Genomic DNA, 13,226 nt, shown 5'->3' on the forward strand with positions numbered 1-13,226 from the left:
AAATACGACCTGGGAGTTACCGCCGCAGCAAGCCCATCCCGCCTTGCGGCGGGCTCTGGTGAAAACCAGTAACTCCTTAGAACCGGTCCACCAGTACGGCCCGCGTCATCGCCTCACTGACCTGCATACCAGTCCGGATCGTGACAGGGGCTGTCCTGCAGTCACGCAAATGTGGAAAGAAGTAGAATGTCTTGTGGCGGATATTTGGGACTTAAGTAATACTTTATACCCTGAATCATACATCATCCATTACCAACCGTTAAGGGAATCTGATCCCCCTGATATGGGTTAATTTTCCAAGGGCCCCCATTTACTATTATTAGTGGTTAAAAAATGCTTACTTAGACGCTGGTTAGTTGACACCATCCCTACAGTGGCAGAGATCCTAGAAGAATTTCATGGGACTATTCAAAAAGAACTTATAATTAGGAATACTGATCTCTACACAAAATACTTTTTTAAAAAGTGGAGGCGGTATATCCATTATCTTCCAGACGCAACTGAATGGCAACGTATTATGAAACATTTTCGGTATTCCACATGGTACTGTCTGGAGTCTCCCTGAGGAAGCTCGACGGAGCGAAACATATGTAGGGGTTGGCATGTCCTGGGTAAGATTTATTATATCCCCTTGGTACTGGATTTTACTTGACTAATGCACTTTATTTACCTATGTACTTCTATTAGGCACTTTACTTGCTATCTGTTTACATATGTGCATCGGTCTATATTTACCTCTGTACTGTATTGTGACCATCTGCCCTGGTGCATGTCTCTTATGGTATTATCATACTGTGCCATACTGCTTTTATGTGTCTTTTAATATCTGTAATTTTCTTTTACTAACAACCTGTTAGTTTTTGATATTATGCTGAGAAGCAATCAGATCATTATACAAGATTGTAGATGTGCACCATGTCTGTTTTCTACCCGAATTCACACTGTTTTCTATCCCCTCCTTTTTTTTGTTTGAACATGTGCTGCACTCTTCCCCACCCCCTCAGCCCAACCCTATATAAGTAGTAGTTAGCTACACATGGGCCATTTCTTTCCTAGCAGCCTCCCAGTCTGACTGGGAGAGCATGGTAAGTGAGCTATTACACCTTGTTCACACTGGTGTGGTGCTGTGCGGCGTCCGTTGCTGCCGTGGCGCCAGGTCTGCGGGGGAGGGCGGCCCATAGACTGGTTTGAGCGGCATTGGGGCCGCTCTGCCAGTGGGTCGTTCCCCCCCATGGGCACTGGTGTCGCGGCGGTGGTGGTCGCCGCCCAGTGCTACGCCATTTTATGCTAGGGACGTTAGGGACCCACTCTAAATAGGTGGCCTTGACGTGGCGAGTGGGCTTGTACTTTTTGATCAAAAATGTATACTAACAACCTGTTCGTTTTTGATATTATGCTGAGAAGCAATCAGATCATTATACAAGATTGTAGATGTGCACCATGTCTGTTTTCTACCTGAATTCATAATTAGGAATACTGATCTCTACACAAAATACTTTTTTAAAAAGTGGAGGCGGTATATCCAGTATCTTCCAGATGCAACTGAATGGCAACGTATTATGAAACATTTTCGGTATTCCACATGGTACTGTCTGGAGTCCCCCTGAGGAACTCAACGGAGCGAAACATATGTAGGGGTTGGCATGTCCTGGGTAAGATTTATTATATCCCCTTGGTACTGGATTTTACTTGACTAATGCACTTTATTTACCTATGTACTTCTATGAGGCACTTTACTTGCTATCTGTTTACATATGTGCATCAGTCTATATTTACCTCTGTACTGTATTGTGACCATCTGCCCTGGTACATGTCTCTTATGGTATTATCATACTGTGCCATACTGCTTTTATGTGTCTTTTAATATCTGTAATTTTCTTAATAAAGATATAATTTGTTTCATCTACTTTTGTATTTGCTAGTATTTTGTTTTGGGGTATTTTGTGTCTACAGGATACTAGCTAAACACTTACCTTGTGGTGATATACTCCTGCAGGATGCTTTTTGGAGTATACTGTATGGAGTCCCTAAAAGGTACTTTGGGTAACTTGCGACTGGACGATTCTTGATAGAGTGCAATGCAGAGTCTTAGGCCTCCGGAATATCTGTCCATATTGGTTGATATTTTTTTTTTCCATAGGACCTTTCAGGATTGAATAATCCAACCCTATTATTGCTCAGAGTGTCTATTGGCTATATGTTTGAACGCATGTATTCTTTGATGTATGATGTCTTTTCAAATGGATCGTATTTTCTATTATAACTATCTTATAAAGGTACAACATAGGTTTTATGTTATTGACGTTTTATCTTGTTCTCGTCTTATGTTTCATATTGTTCAATGACACAAGAAAATAGAAAAAAACACAGGAAACTCTTTGGGGGAGATTTATCAATCCAGTTGTGAGGTAGAAATCATTTAAACCATGTCAGTGCTTTCTATGTTTTGCATGTCTGTGTAAAATTTATCAACCATGTGCAAGCTTTCCTTCATGTTTCTACCATCTGACACATCGGTACGTGCACTGCTCGGTGTTCTATATTTACGCAAAATCTGTTGCCTTTCTGCACAGTTTTAATATCAAAACAAAAAATAAAAATTTTTCTTTCTACGATACACGAGTATGTAGAGAACATTGGAAAATATTCTATCAAAATGACGCACAAAAAAGACACAATGAAAGTCACTGCGCAAATTTTTGCGCAAAAATTACACAAGAAAAAGGGTTAAACTCAATGATAAATGTCTCCCTTTGTCCATATTTCCTAGATTACAAACCACTATGTCTCTGTTCTCTGTATTACTTGTGATTGTTACCATGTATTTGACATGCTCTGTATTGACATCAGTGATATTGTTTTTCATATTTCCTGTGAATTAAATTCTATTTAAAAAATAAAAAAGACAATGGCACAAATTGCACCAAGTTTATTAATATGGCAACACATAGTATGATTTGGAGCAACTTGCTATTTATGTTAATGAGTATGTGAAAATTTGGGGCAAACTAAGTATTAAACTTTTTAGCATGTGTAAACGGCTCTGTTTTTACTGTAGTGTCTAAAGCATCTTATGATGCATGTTTTATTTTTTTTACTCCAAAGACCACAATAATATTGAGGGGCATTTACTAAGGGGTTTAGTCATTTTTTTACTGGCTATTTTTGGCGCAAAATTGTCGCAATTGCGTCTACCCTATTTTTTGTGCGACTTTCTCTAGCAAGAGCTAGAAAGTCAATTTTTTTTTTCCGCTTAATTTACGCAAGTTTTCAGTTTTTACTTGCAATGGTCAGGAATATTAACTGAGACAGTCGCAGTTGCACAATAAACTGTCGCAACGGCCGTAAAAAATGACTAAATTTACTCCAGCTCCAACATGGAGCAGGAAAAGCTACTGCCGCCCGGGCTCCGACATACTTTCTCCCCGCTGCCCTCACTGCGCTACCGGGACACTGCAGTGATTTTCATCCCACCCCTCTCACCTGCCAGCACCACACAACTTCCATCTGTCTGCTGTTGCAAGACTACAAGTCCCAGCAAGCCCTTACAGTGAGGACACGCTGGGAGTTGTAGTCTTGTAGCAGCAGGAGCTGAGCGGTGCGGGCAGGAGACAAGGGGGGGGGGGGGGTAGCGGGGAGGCCGTATGAGGAGCCCGGGCTGCTGCACTGTAATGTCAGCCCGGGCTCCTGCCCTGAGAGCCAAAGGCTTTGGCTGTCAGGGCATGCTGGGTGTTGTAGTTTTGCAACAGCTGGAGGGCCACAGTTTGCAGACCACTGGTGTGTGGTCTGTAAACTGTAGTCCTCCAGCTGTTGCAAAACGAAACAGCTGAAGGGGACCGGCGAAGACGTTCACTTAACCTTCCGAGGCTCCAGCGACGATCGCTGATGGAGATCGTAGGGCGGCACTGTCGTGCAGCGCTGGATCCTACGGAAGCCGGTAAGTTGTCCAAGCTTCACAACCAGGGTGCCTCCAGATGTTGCAAGACTACAACTCCCAGCATGCCTGGACACCCTTTGGCTGTCCAGGCATGCTGGGAGTTGTAGTTTTGCAACAGCTGGAGGCACCCTTGTTGGGAAACACTGGCCTAAAACAGTGTTTCCCAGCCAGGGTGCCTCTAGATGTTGCAAGACTACAACTCCCAGCATTCCTGGACAGCCACTGGTTTGTGGTCTGTAAACTGTAGTCCTCCAGCTGTTGCAAAACTAAACAGCTGAAGGGGACCGGCGAAGACGTTCACTTACCCTTCCGAGGCTCTAGCGACGATCGGTGACAGAGATCGTCAGGCGGCACTGTCCCGCGGCAATGTCGTGCGGCGCTGGATCCTACGGAAGCCGGTAAGTTGCCCAAGCTTCCTAACCAGGGTGCCTCCAGATGTTGCAAGACTACAACTCCCAGCATGCCTGGACAGCCTTTGGCTGTCCAGGCATGCTGGGAGTTGTGGTTTTGCAACATCTGGAGGCACCCTGGTTGGGAAACACTGGCCTGAAACAGTGTTTCCCAACCAGGGTGCCTCCAGATGTTGCAAGACTACAACTCCCAGCATGCCTAGACAGCCTTTGACTGTCCAGGCATGCTGGGAGTTGTAGTTTTGCAACATCTGGAGGCAACCTGGTAGGGAAACACTGGCCTAAAACAGTGTTTCGCAACCTGGGTGCCTCCAGATGTTGCAAGACTACAACTCCCAGCATGCATAGACAGCCTTTGACTGTCCAGGTATGCTGGGAGTTGTAGTCTTGCAACATCTGGAGGCACCCTGGTTGGGAAACACTGGCCTAAAACAGTGTTTCCCAACCAGGGTGTCTCCAGATGTTGCAAGACTACAACTCCCAGCATGCCTGGGAAGTCAAAGGCTGTCTAGGCATGCTGGGAGTTGTAGTCTTGCAACATTTTTTTTCTTCTTCTCATTTCAGATCCGTGTATCCTGTGGACTCCTTCGGATTCGGTGGACTACTTCGATGACCAGCGTTTTTCTTTGTTTGATTTTAATAAAATGGTTAACGAGGGCTTGTGGGGGAGTGTTTTTTGTAATAAAATTTTTTAAAACCTGTTGTGTTTTTTCCTTACTTTACTAGACAGGCTTGGTAGTGGAAGCTGTCTTATAGACGGAGTCCATTACTAAGCTGGGCTTAGCGTTAGCCACAAAAACAGCTAGCGCTAACCCCCTATTATTACCCCGGTACCACACCACAGGGGTGCCGGGAAGAGCCGGTACCAACAGGCCTGGAGCATCAAAAATGGCGCTCCTGGGCCTAGGCGGTTACAGGCTGGCATTATTTAGGCTGGGGAGGGCCAGTAGCAATGGTCCTCGCCCACCCTGGTAATGTCAGGCTGTTACTGTTTGGTTGGTATTTGGCTGAGAATGAATATAGGGAGGACCCTATGCGTTTTATTTTTTAAATAAATAAATATTTAAAAAAAACACATAGGGTCCCCCTATTTTTATTCTCAGCCAAATACCAACCAAATAGTAACAGCCTGACGTTACCAGGGTGGGCAAGGACCATTGTTACTGGCCCTCCCCAGCCTAAATAACACCAGCCTGTTACCGCCTAGGCCCAGGAGTGCCATTTAGGATGCTCCGGGCCTGTTGGTACCGGCTCTTCCCGGCACCCCTGTGGTGTTGGGTACCGGGGTAATAATTGGGGGTTAGCGCTAGCTGTTGTTGTGGCTAACGCTAAGCCCGGCTTAGTAATGGACTCCGTCTATAAGACAGCTTCCACTACTAAGCCTGTCTAGTAAAGTAAAAAAAAAAAAAAACAGGTTTAAAAAAAAATTTATTACAAAAAAACACTCCCCCACAAGCCCTCGTTAACCATTTTATTAACATCAAGCAAAGAAAAACACTGGTCTTCGAAGTAGTCCACCGAATCCGAAGGAGTCCACAGGATACACGGATCTGTAGAAGAAGTAACCAAAAACAAAAAGTGTAAGTACATTTAGGGAGAAAAAAACTGTGTTAAAAAAATGTCATAAACACACACACACACACTAAACGCCGTTTACCATTATTCTGAGCCATGACTACAATTTAGTTATTGAATTATTTAGATGTGGTGAAAAAGCTAAAAAAAACTCAAAAACAAAAGATCCAGAAGGAAACCTAGCAGCCAAACCTATTCAGACAGCAGGAAAGAGGAACAGACTATTTTTTCTACTACATGAAGTAAATTTCCCACTTTTGCCTATGTGTGCCAAATTTATTAATGCCGTGCAACAATTTAGTAAATTTGTCGCACATAGTCAAAAATGAAGTAGAAAAAAACAGGGTAAAAACCAGACTACATAGTAAAAGATTAGTAAATGCCCCTCATTGTCTTAATATGTAGTGGTAAGCTAGGCCCCATGAAGAATAAAGTACATGATGAATAAAGTTCAATAGTTATGGGCAGGACTAAGGTGTGTAAAGACAACAAGTGGCCAAGGAATAAAAGATAAATTGCCTTTGGCAGACAAAGGTTTACGCAGAATTCATAATGAGACAGGCATAGGTCAGCCAAAGCAAATAGTTGAACAACCCAAGCATGAGAAATTGAGAGGTCACCTTGACAAAATTATTCAGACTGCAGCAACTTATAGACAGCCATAGTATATAGAAACCACATTAGGCCAGGTTCAGTATTTTCCCCTTATTTTGATTCTCATTTGCCTTGATTTACTAATATTGTAACTGTTGGGTCTTGTGACCCTCCGGACTTTTTTTTTCCAAGTAATATTATATTGTGGAACATGTTAGGTTTGTTTTTGATTTTTATTGGTGCACAGCTTTTTAATTGCAGCACAACAGGAAAAACCTACTTACCATATTTCTGTGCCTTATCATTGGAGAGATCTAAATCAGCCACGAATAGCTTTTAACATTAACAGTCCTTGGTTAATCATAGCCATTTTTGAACCTGGACTTTTAAAGGTAAATTGTTTTCTTTTAGACATTTATTGTCATGACCGATTGGGGGGGGGGGGGGGGGGGTTACAGGGAGAGTGAGCACTAAGCTATCCCTCAATTCACTCTCCCTGCCTACTTTACCATTTGCCCTAAATGGCAGATCAACAACAACAACGGTGCCAGTCTCTACCTAAGCTAAAGTGCAGTGGGCATAAAAAACTAATAATAGACATAGTCGTTCACAGATAAATGGAAGATATGAATAAATGAACTAGACAAGGTATAGAATGTGTAAACAGCAGAAACCAGGAAATGCAAGGGATGAAAAGAATGTTAAACACTAAACTGATCAGGAACATAGAACACTGTTTACACTGGACCAGATAACAAACATAAACAGAATAAGATCAGAGGACACAGATCAGAAAGTAGGCACAGAGGACACTATAGACTAATGATAAAGCAAAGAGGAAACACTAGATCAGTGATCATGTAGTCTATGATCAGTGCATGTACTATAAACTCTAAAGATCAGCAATCAACTCTGGACACATACAAAGAACATACTAGACTCCCAACTCCGAACATGGAGGGACATAAATATTAACTCCAGATAGACTTCTAGTCAGCGGGCACACTCCACCGTGTGATCAGGATACTGGCCTAGATGGAAACAGAAATATAATATATACCGTAAATATAGTATGTATTACTTTGCCTTACAACTGGACTACTATAAATTAAGCATTTTATTTAACCCCTTAAGGACTGAGCCCTTTTTCACCTTAAGGACTCGGCCATTTTTTTGCAAATCTGACCACTGTCACTTTAAACATTAATAACTCTGGAATGCTTTTAGTTATCATTCTGATTCCGAGTTTGTTTTTTCGTGACATATTCTTCTTTAACATAGTGGTAAAATTTTGTGGTAACTTGCATCCTTTCTTGGTGAAAAATCCCAAAATTTTATGAAAAATTAGAAAATTTTGCATTTTTCTAACTTTGAAGCTCTCTGCTTGTAAGGAAAATGGATATTCCAAATAAAAAAAAATTTATTCACATATACAATATGTCTACTTTATGTTTGCATCATAAAATTGACGTGTTTTTACTTTTGGAAGACACCAGAGGGCTTCAAAGTTCAGCAGCAATTTTCCAATTTTTCCCAAAATTTTGAAACTTGCTTTTTTTCAGGGACCAGATCAGGTTTGAAGTGGATTTGAAGGGTCTTCATATTAGAAATACCCCATAAATGACCCCATTATAAAAACTGCACCCCCCAAAGTATTCAAAAAGACATTCAGTAAGCATTTTAACCCTTTAGGGGTTTCACAGGAATAGCAGCAAAGTGAAGGAGAAAATTCACAATCTTCATTTTTTACACTCACATGTTCTTGTAGACCCAATTTTTGAATTTTTGCAAGGGGTAAAAAGGAGAAAATTTTTACTTGTATTTGAAACCCAATTTTTCTCGAGTAAGCACATACCTCATATCTCTATGTTAATTGTTCGGCGGGCGCAGTAGAGGGCTCAGAAGGGAAGGAGCGACAAATGGTTTTTGGGGGGCATGTCACCTTTAGGAAGCCCCTATGGTGCTAGAACAGCAAAAAAAAAACACATGGCATACCATTTTGGAAACTAGACCCCTCGGGGAACATAACAAGGGGTAAAGTAAACCTTAATACCCCACAGGTGATTCACGACTTTTGCATATGTAAAAAAAAAAAATTATTTTTTACCTAAAATGCTTGGTTTCCCAAAAGTTTTACATTTTTAAAAAGGGTAATAGCAGAAAATACCCCCCAAAATTTGAAGCCCAATTTCTCCCGATTCAGAAAACACCCCAAATGGGGGTGAAAAGTGCTCTGCTGGCGCACTACAGGTCTCAGAAGTGAAGGAGTCACATTTGGCTTTTTTGAAGGAAATTTTGCTCTGGGGGCATGCCGCATTTAGGAAGCCCCTATGGTGCCAGAACAGCAAAAAAAAAAAACACATGGCATACTATTTTGAAAACTAGACCCCTCGGGGAACGTAACAAGGGGTTAAGTGAACCTTAATACCCCACAGGCGTTTCACGACTTTTGCATATGCAAAAAAAAAAAATTTTTTTTTACCTAAAATGCTTCTTTTCCCAAAAATTTTACATTTTTAAAAAGGGTAAAAGCAAAAAATACCCCCCAAAATTTGTAACACAATTTCTACCGAGTACGGTGATACCCCATATGTGACCTTAAACTGTTGCCTTGAAATACGACAGGGCTCCAAAGTGAGAGCACCATGCGCATTTGAGGCCTAAATTAGGGATTGCATAGGGGTGGACATAGGGGTATTCTACGCCAGTGATTCCCAAACAGGGTGCCTCCAGCTGTTGTAAAACTCCCAGCATGCCTGGACAGTCAGTGGCTGTCTGGTAACACTGGGAGTAGTTGTTTTGCAACAGCTGGAGGCTCCGTTTTGGAAACCGTGGCGTACCAGATGTTTTTCATTTTTATTGGGGAGGGGGGCTGTGTAGGGTTATGTGTATATGTAGTGCTTTTTATTTTATTTTGTGTTAGTGTAGTGTAGTGTTTTTAGGGTACAGTCGCACGGGCGGGGGTTCACAGTAGTTTCTCGCTGGCAGATTGAGCTGCGGCAGAAAATTTGCCAGATACTTACTGTAAACCTCCGCCCATGTGAGTGTACCCTGTACACATTGGGGGGGGGGGGGGGGACATCCAGCTGTTGCAAAACTACAACTCCCAGCATGCGCTGACAGACTGTAAATGCTGAGAGTTTTAGTTTTGCAACAGCTGTAGGCACACTGGTTATCTATCACTGAGTTTGTGACCTTACTCAGTGTTTCAAAACCAGTGTGCCTCCAGCTGTTGCAAAACTACAACTCCCAGCATGTACGGTGCATGGTGTAAGGTGACTGCTGGGAGTTGTAGTTTGCAACAGCTGGAGGCACACCGGTCGTGAAACACTGAGTTAGGTAAAAAAAAACTGAGTTTCACAACCAGTGTGCCTTCAGCTGTTGCAAAACTACAACTCTCAGCAGTCACCGACAGCCAATGGGCATGCTGGGAGTTGTAGTTATGCAACCAGCAGATGCACCACTACAACTCCCAGCATGCACTTTAGCTGTTTGTGCAAGCTGGGAGTTGTAGTTATACAACAGCTGAAGGTACACTTTTCCATAGAAAAAATGTGCCTCCAGCTGTTGCAAAACCATAAGTCCCAGCATGCCCATAAGGGAATGCTGGGAGTTGTGGTGGTCTGCCTCCTGCTGTTGCATAACTACAGCTCCCAGCATGCCCTTTTTGCATGCTGGGAGCTGTTGCTAAGCAACAGCAGGAGGCTGTCACTCACCTCCTGCTGCTGCTCCGTCGCGGGACAGTCCCTCGCCGCGGCTGTCGCTCCTGGGGCCCCGATCCCAACAGGGACGCCGGGGATCGGGGGTCCCCAGCACCCGGGGTCTTCTTCCCGCACCCGCTCACGTCCTCCGGAAGAGGGGCGGAGCGGGTGCGGGAGTGACACCCGTAGCAGGCGCCCTGATTGGTCGGCCGGTAAGCCGGCCGACGAATCAGGGCGATCGTGAGGTAATTCCGAGTCACCCGGTCACTGGAGACCCGATTGACCCGGAATCGCCGCAGATCGCTGGACTGAATTGTCCAGCTATCTGCGGCCATCGCCGACATGGGGGGGCATAATGACCCCCCTGGGCGATATGCCGGGATGCCTGCTGAATGATTTCAGCAGGCATCCGGCTCCGGTCCCCAACCGGCTAACGGTGGGGACCGGAATTCCCACGGGCGTATGGATACGCCCTGCGTCCTTAAGGACTCGGGATGCAGGGCGTATCCATACACCCTGAGTCCTGAAGAGGTTAAAAAAAAAAAGTCCCAAATTTTTATTCAGTTTTGTAACTTTTCAATATTTAAAGTTCTCTTTTAAATATTTACAATATAAGTCAAAGAAAAAAAAAATTATACGGCACAACACATACCAAGAAATACTATTTATTCAACATGCAGAATCCATCTAAAGAGCTTTTTTTTTTACATAAATGCTTCTATGTGGTGAGAAAATGTTATGGCTTTATCTTTCTATTTTTATTTTTTTAAATATACTGGGATTTGGTGTAGAAATTTTTTTCTTCTTTGTGTCAAGCAATAATGCAAATTCTGTCACATGGCCTGTGTGCCACAATTTGGTCACACAACCCAAACAAAGCCAGTCACATCCGCATTAGTAAATGAGGGCCATTATCTTAAGTATTTTTACCAAAAAAACAGCAGTGGAACTGATTTTGACTAAAATACTAAATAACATGCTATATGTCAACTTAGCCTTACAAGTTATGGGTACTAGATTTCCAGACATGGATTCATAGATTTTTTTCCTATTTGGAGTCAGGAAGAAATTTTCCACATTTATGGGGCGATTGGCATATGCCTGATAAGGTTTTTTTTTTTTGCCATCAAAAGGGTTACCGGTTGGATTTAATAGACCTATTTCTAACCATATCAACTATGTAAATATGAAGGATGTAACATAGCCCACCAATCTTTTCCACAAAATAGGTAATAAGTGTCTGATCCATGGGGGCCCACTGAGAATGGGCATCCTGTGTGTGTCCCCCGCTTGACTAAAGTAGCACATGCACACTCCTGTTCTATTCAAATTATGGAACTAACGAAGTTGGCCAAGTATTACCACTTTATTCAAATTGGACTCCAGTCCTTTTGAGCTTAAGTTTCCCTTACGTCCTAACCAGCAGCACAAGTGGGGTGTTCTGCCCCTGTGAAGCTGGCAGGATGGTGTAATTTTTAATTCTGCCCAAGTAATTAAACATTTATTTAACCCCCCATAACCCCCCATTTTTATTGTGTTGTTTTGCAGCCTTTTTTTGCTGCCTGTATCTGGGTACCCTGGCCTGGGCAGCGTTTCTGTGCTGCTCCGAGCTGAGATCTCAGTCTCCGGCTGCCTCCTATGCTCTGCAGGGCTTCAGTCTGGAGCTGTGGAGCAGCCGGGTTTTTGTCGGGGGCGCTGCCTACTGTTTAGCTGGGGGGGTCAGTGATCCCCATCCTCCTATAGCAAAGTCGCCCTTACCTTATTTCGCCAGGCAGCAGTGCTGCCTGTGCCTCTCCGGTCCCTCAGCGTTCTGCTGGGCCACGGACCGGAAGTGCGTTATCTGACGACTTCCGTATCTGGCGTCTGTGCTTCTAAAGCACAGATTGCGTTCATATTTGCAGTTTCTTCACAGAATCTGGTGGATTATGCCTCTTCCAGTGTTTTGGAAGAGGCACATCTGAAATTTTTTATATATTCAGAAATTTAGAAAACCTGCAGCGGGGCCTATTTTTTTTTATCGTGGAGCCCACTCCCCTATAAAAGGAAGCTTTGGTCATCATTTGGCCTCTTGCCGCTGCCTTAGCTACCATTTTTCTAGAGGTCGCAAGTCTGCATCTAAGAGGCACCACTTGACCTGTGCCGATTGCGGTACCCCTCTGCCGGACGCCTATGAGTTTAATAGATGTCCTGGATGTCGTCCACCTGCTAACCCGGCTGAGCCCACGGTCCATGATAGGTTTGTGTGGATGAAGGAGTTTATGGGGAACTCTATTACAGAAATAAAGAATTCCCTGTCTACCAAGAGGCCTAGAACCTCGTCCAGTCCTCCTTCGGTTGTGGAGGATTCTCTCATGTTCGTGGGAGATCAGTCGGAGCAATCTGTGGAGGAAGTAATCTCTCAGCCTCTTTTTCCCATGGAAAAGACTCAGAGATTGCTTAGATGTTGATCAGGGGGAAGCCTCAACATCCACCGTTAGAGGACCTTGGGTTTTCAAGGTGGATGATACACTCAAAAAATGTATTAAAGCCGAATGGAAACATCCTGACAAGCCTGCAGTCCTCACCCGGAGGTTCAAATTAATGTACCCACTGCCGGAGTCAGAATCCTGGGTTCCACTGCCAAATGTGTATATGGCGGTTAATAAGCTATCTAAAAGGGTCCTAGTTCCAGCTGGCGATGGAAGCAACCTTCAAGATCCACTTGACAGGAAGGTGGACTCTTTGTTGAGGTGTAATTACTCTGCAGCTTCAGCATCAACTTTGGTGGCTGTCGCCTCTAGATTTTGTTAACTCCTATAACAAATATTTACGTCCTGTGCCAGCTCCCACGATATGCCGCGGGGTCACGCGGTGACCCTGTGTCATATCGCGGCGGTTCCAGCGGCCATCAACGGCCGGGACCCGGCGCTAATACATGATCCCGGCGATGCCCTGTATTAACCCTTCAGACACGGCGATCAAAGCTGGCCACCACGTCTGAAGCGAAAGTGGTACTATCCAGGCTACTCA

At 43.8% G+C, this 13,226-nt stretch overlaps 1 protein-coding gene and 1 long non-coding RNA gene across 3 annotated transcripts in view; one reads left to right on the forward strand and one right to left on the reverse strand.

Annotated features, from left to right (window-relative positions):
• Nucleotides 1–13,226, forward strand: part of LOC130368847 (uncharacterized) — a 105,060-nt gene that overhangs the window by 76,969 nt on the left and 14,865 nt on the right. The window lies entirely within an intron of this gene.
• Nucleotides 7,181–13,226, reverse strand: part of ZC3HC1 (zinc finger C3HC-type containing 1) — a 63,824-nt gene continuing 57,778 nt past the window's right edge. The window contains exon 10 of the mRNA XM_056573149.1: nucleotides 7,181–7,547. Within this exon, the coding sequence (XP_056429124.1) occupies nucleotides 7,506–7,547 (42 nt within the window). The 3' untranslated portion in view covers nucleotides 7,181–7,505. The remainder of the gene's footprint in view (nucleotides 7,548–13,226) is intronic.

Source organism: Hyla sarda, chromosome 4, assembly GCF_029499605.1.
Source record: "Hyla sarda isolate aHylSar1 chromosome 4, aHylSar1.hap1, whole genome shotgun sequence".
In the NCBI taxonomy this organism is placed as follows: domain Eukaryota; kingdom Metazoa; phylum Chordata; class Amphibia; order Anura; family Hylidae; genus Hyla; species Hyla sarda.